Source organism: Solanum dulcamara, chromosome 2 (genome assembly GCF_947179165.1).
Source record: "Solanum dulcamara chromosome 2, daSolDulc1.2, whole genome shotgun sequence".
Lineage (NCBI taxonomy): Eukaryota > Viridiplantae > Streptophyta > Magnoliopsida > Solanales > Solanaceae > Solanum > Solanum dulcamara.
Genome location: NC_077238.1, coordinates 69,110,537 through 69,112,911, shown reverse-complemented (window position 1 = coordinate 69,112,911; position 2,375 = coordinate 69,110,537). Strand labels below are relative to the sequence as shown.

At 30.7% G+C, this 2,375-nt stretch overlaps 1 protein-coding gene across 1 annotated transcript; it reads right to left on the bottom strand.

Annotated features, from left to right (window-relative positions):
* Window positions 1–1,365: 1,365 nt before the first annotated feature.
* LOC129872551 (agamous-like MADS-box protein AGL80) lies at window positions 1,366–2,118 on the bottom strand. Its single transcript, XM_055947512.1, has one exon. It carries the CDS (start codon window positions 2,116–2,118, stop codon window positions 1,366–1,368), a length of 753 nt encoding a protein of 250 aa, XP_055803487.1.
* Window positions 2,119–2,375: the final 257 nt, after the last annotated feature.

The following is a 2,375-nucleotide window of genomic DNA, read 5'->3' as shown; positions in this document are numbered from 1 at the left end:
AACATAAGAAAATTTTGAAAATTCATTTATTCTGTTGAAATCGTAAAAGAGTTATGTCAATAATTTCCTCTCTTTAAAGTTACATTGAGGTACAAATTCAAAGACTCATCTTTTAAGGCCATGCAAAAGTTTGATGCAATGAAATTTTTGTGAAGCCCTTAGATGTTTTGGTCCATCACTATGTACATTATTATATATCAACAATTTTATAAGCTTCTCCGACATACTTCGATAACCTTAGAGTATTTGTAAATCTATGTTTTAATATTAAATTTTAAGTATTATTAATTTCGTAGTTCAAATTTTACTTATTAATATGTTATCATCTCCCCCACCTTAATTTTTGGTTTCTTAATCTGAATATTTGTGTCTTCCAATGTAGAAGTAAACATAAAATTCTATTTCTAATGTAAGGGATAAATTGATTTTGTCCAATAAACTTCAAACATGGGTTGAATTTCTCGACTTCATAAAGGGAGAAAAAATTTAGATAAATAAAAAGAAAAATGTAAACATGATGATAAATTATTAATTTTAAGTTTTTGGAGTGCAAACATAACTTCTATACAAGTACGTTTAAACAGAACAGTTGAAGTTTTTAACAACAAAAGCCAAAAAAGTAATAAATATTGCATTATTACCATATTTTTAAAAAATTTGTTAATATTAAATAAGTCTTCTTGATAATATTTTTTTATTCTTTGATTCAATTTTAATTTTAGATGCATTACTAGTTTACACTAGAAAGTTTCAAAATAAAAATTTACCCAATATGTAAATTGGTTAGTTAGACTTTGAAGTGTAAGAGATCGTTTTTGAAAATCATACTAACAACAACAATAATTCAATAACAACAGTAGTAAGAGCAAAAATAAATATTTCTGTATGTAGTAAACATTAAAATAATTGTCCATAAATATAATAAGGGAATGAAACAACAAAGTTTGAAACAAATAATAAACCACGACAGAAGGATACTCAAATGAGGACAAAGGAAAAGTGATACAGATTATTCTATGACACAATCTAGAAAAGAAAAATATTAAAAGACATAAACAATTCAATGGACAACATGGACATAAAAAACAATACTAATTACAAGAAACACATTGGTCCTTAGAAGTTATGGTGGGATTTGGATCTTGTACATTAACATTTTAAAAAAAATGGGTCATCCAATAAAGTCATTACGTCATCATTCTAATTCAGTAACCCAGATAATAAAGGATTAGGTGATAAGGCATCAGAGTTATTCGGATTGTTATTCATTGACGTCGATACATCAATTGAAGGGATATCCTCTGTAGGGTTATTCATTGACGTTGCTACACCAATTGGAGGGATATCTATTGAAGGTTCCAGTTTTTATGTCGTTGGAGGAAACACTGGAGAATACATTGGAGGAGCCATCATTGGTGAAGGCATCAGAGAATCAACTATTGTTGACGGCGTTAGAGGGGCCATTCCAGGATTTTCTTTAATAGCCATTTGTTGAGGCATTGGAGACAATAATTGTGGACCTACTGGAGGAAACATTTGTGCAAACAATAGTGGAGATGGATCCCTTGGCCCTCTAGAGTTGGTCCTTCCAGTTACCATTGATTCAACAATGGGTTGAGAGGCATTCGATGTAGAACCCTCTCTATCAACATTTTTCCTCATTAATTCACGAACCACTTTGAGGTTTTTCTTGATCACGCGACTCAGGTCATTCTGATCGTAAGGGTGCATGTCAGTTGAAACTTTTTTTCCACTTAACACCTCATACATCTCATTTGTCATTTTCTTGAATCTATTTTCCTTTCTTATTTTTTGTAGTTTTTTCTCCAACTTCTCGATCCTTTGTTCGGTGAACTCTTCTATTGTCACCATATTTTTGGATTTTTTCAATGTCGGCAACTCCTTAAACTTTATAAAAGTGGTGCGTGCAGCGTCATTATTTGGAAATATGTATGGTTCATTTCGATAAGGACCATAGACAACAACAGCCACTTCAACATCACAAAGTGTTTTGAGCTCTTCACACTTTTTGAAGAGACCTTTTTGTCTTTTCTGGTATGAGACTTTTCTTTTACTTTCATCTTCAATCAAGTTGAAGTTAACTTTGTTTCTTGGCATAATTAAAGGGCAGGAGAAATGTGTTTGTTTGGATATGTGGTATCCAATAGCTTTGTTGTTGTAGTAGTTGTTGTGCTTTTCTTGCCTAGGATTAACTACTATTTATATAAAAATATTTGCATTCTCTAAATTTTCGAATAGTTTGAATTTGACAGATTTTTCTTTAAAGGAAGAACTATTTTGGAAAAACACTAACTGAGGAGATCTTAGACATACATCTAGATAAAATCAACTTGAAATATATGTATTTTATGGTT

Excerpts from the sequence above, each read along its gene's own strand:
- LOC129872551 (XM_055947512.1), bottom strand. The coding sequence starts at position 2,118 with ATGCCAAGAAACAAAGTTAACTTCAACTTGATTGAAGATGAAAGTAAA.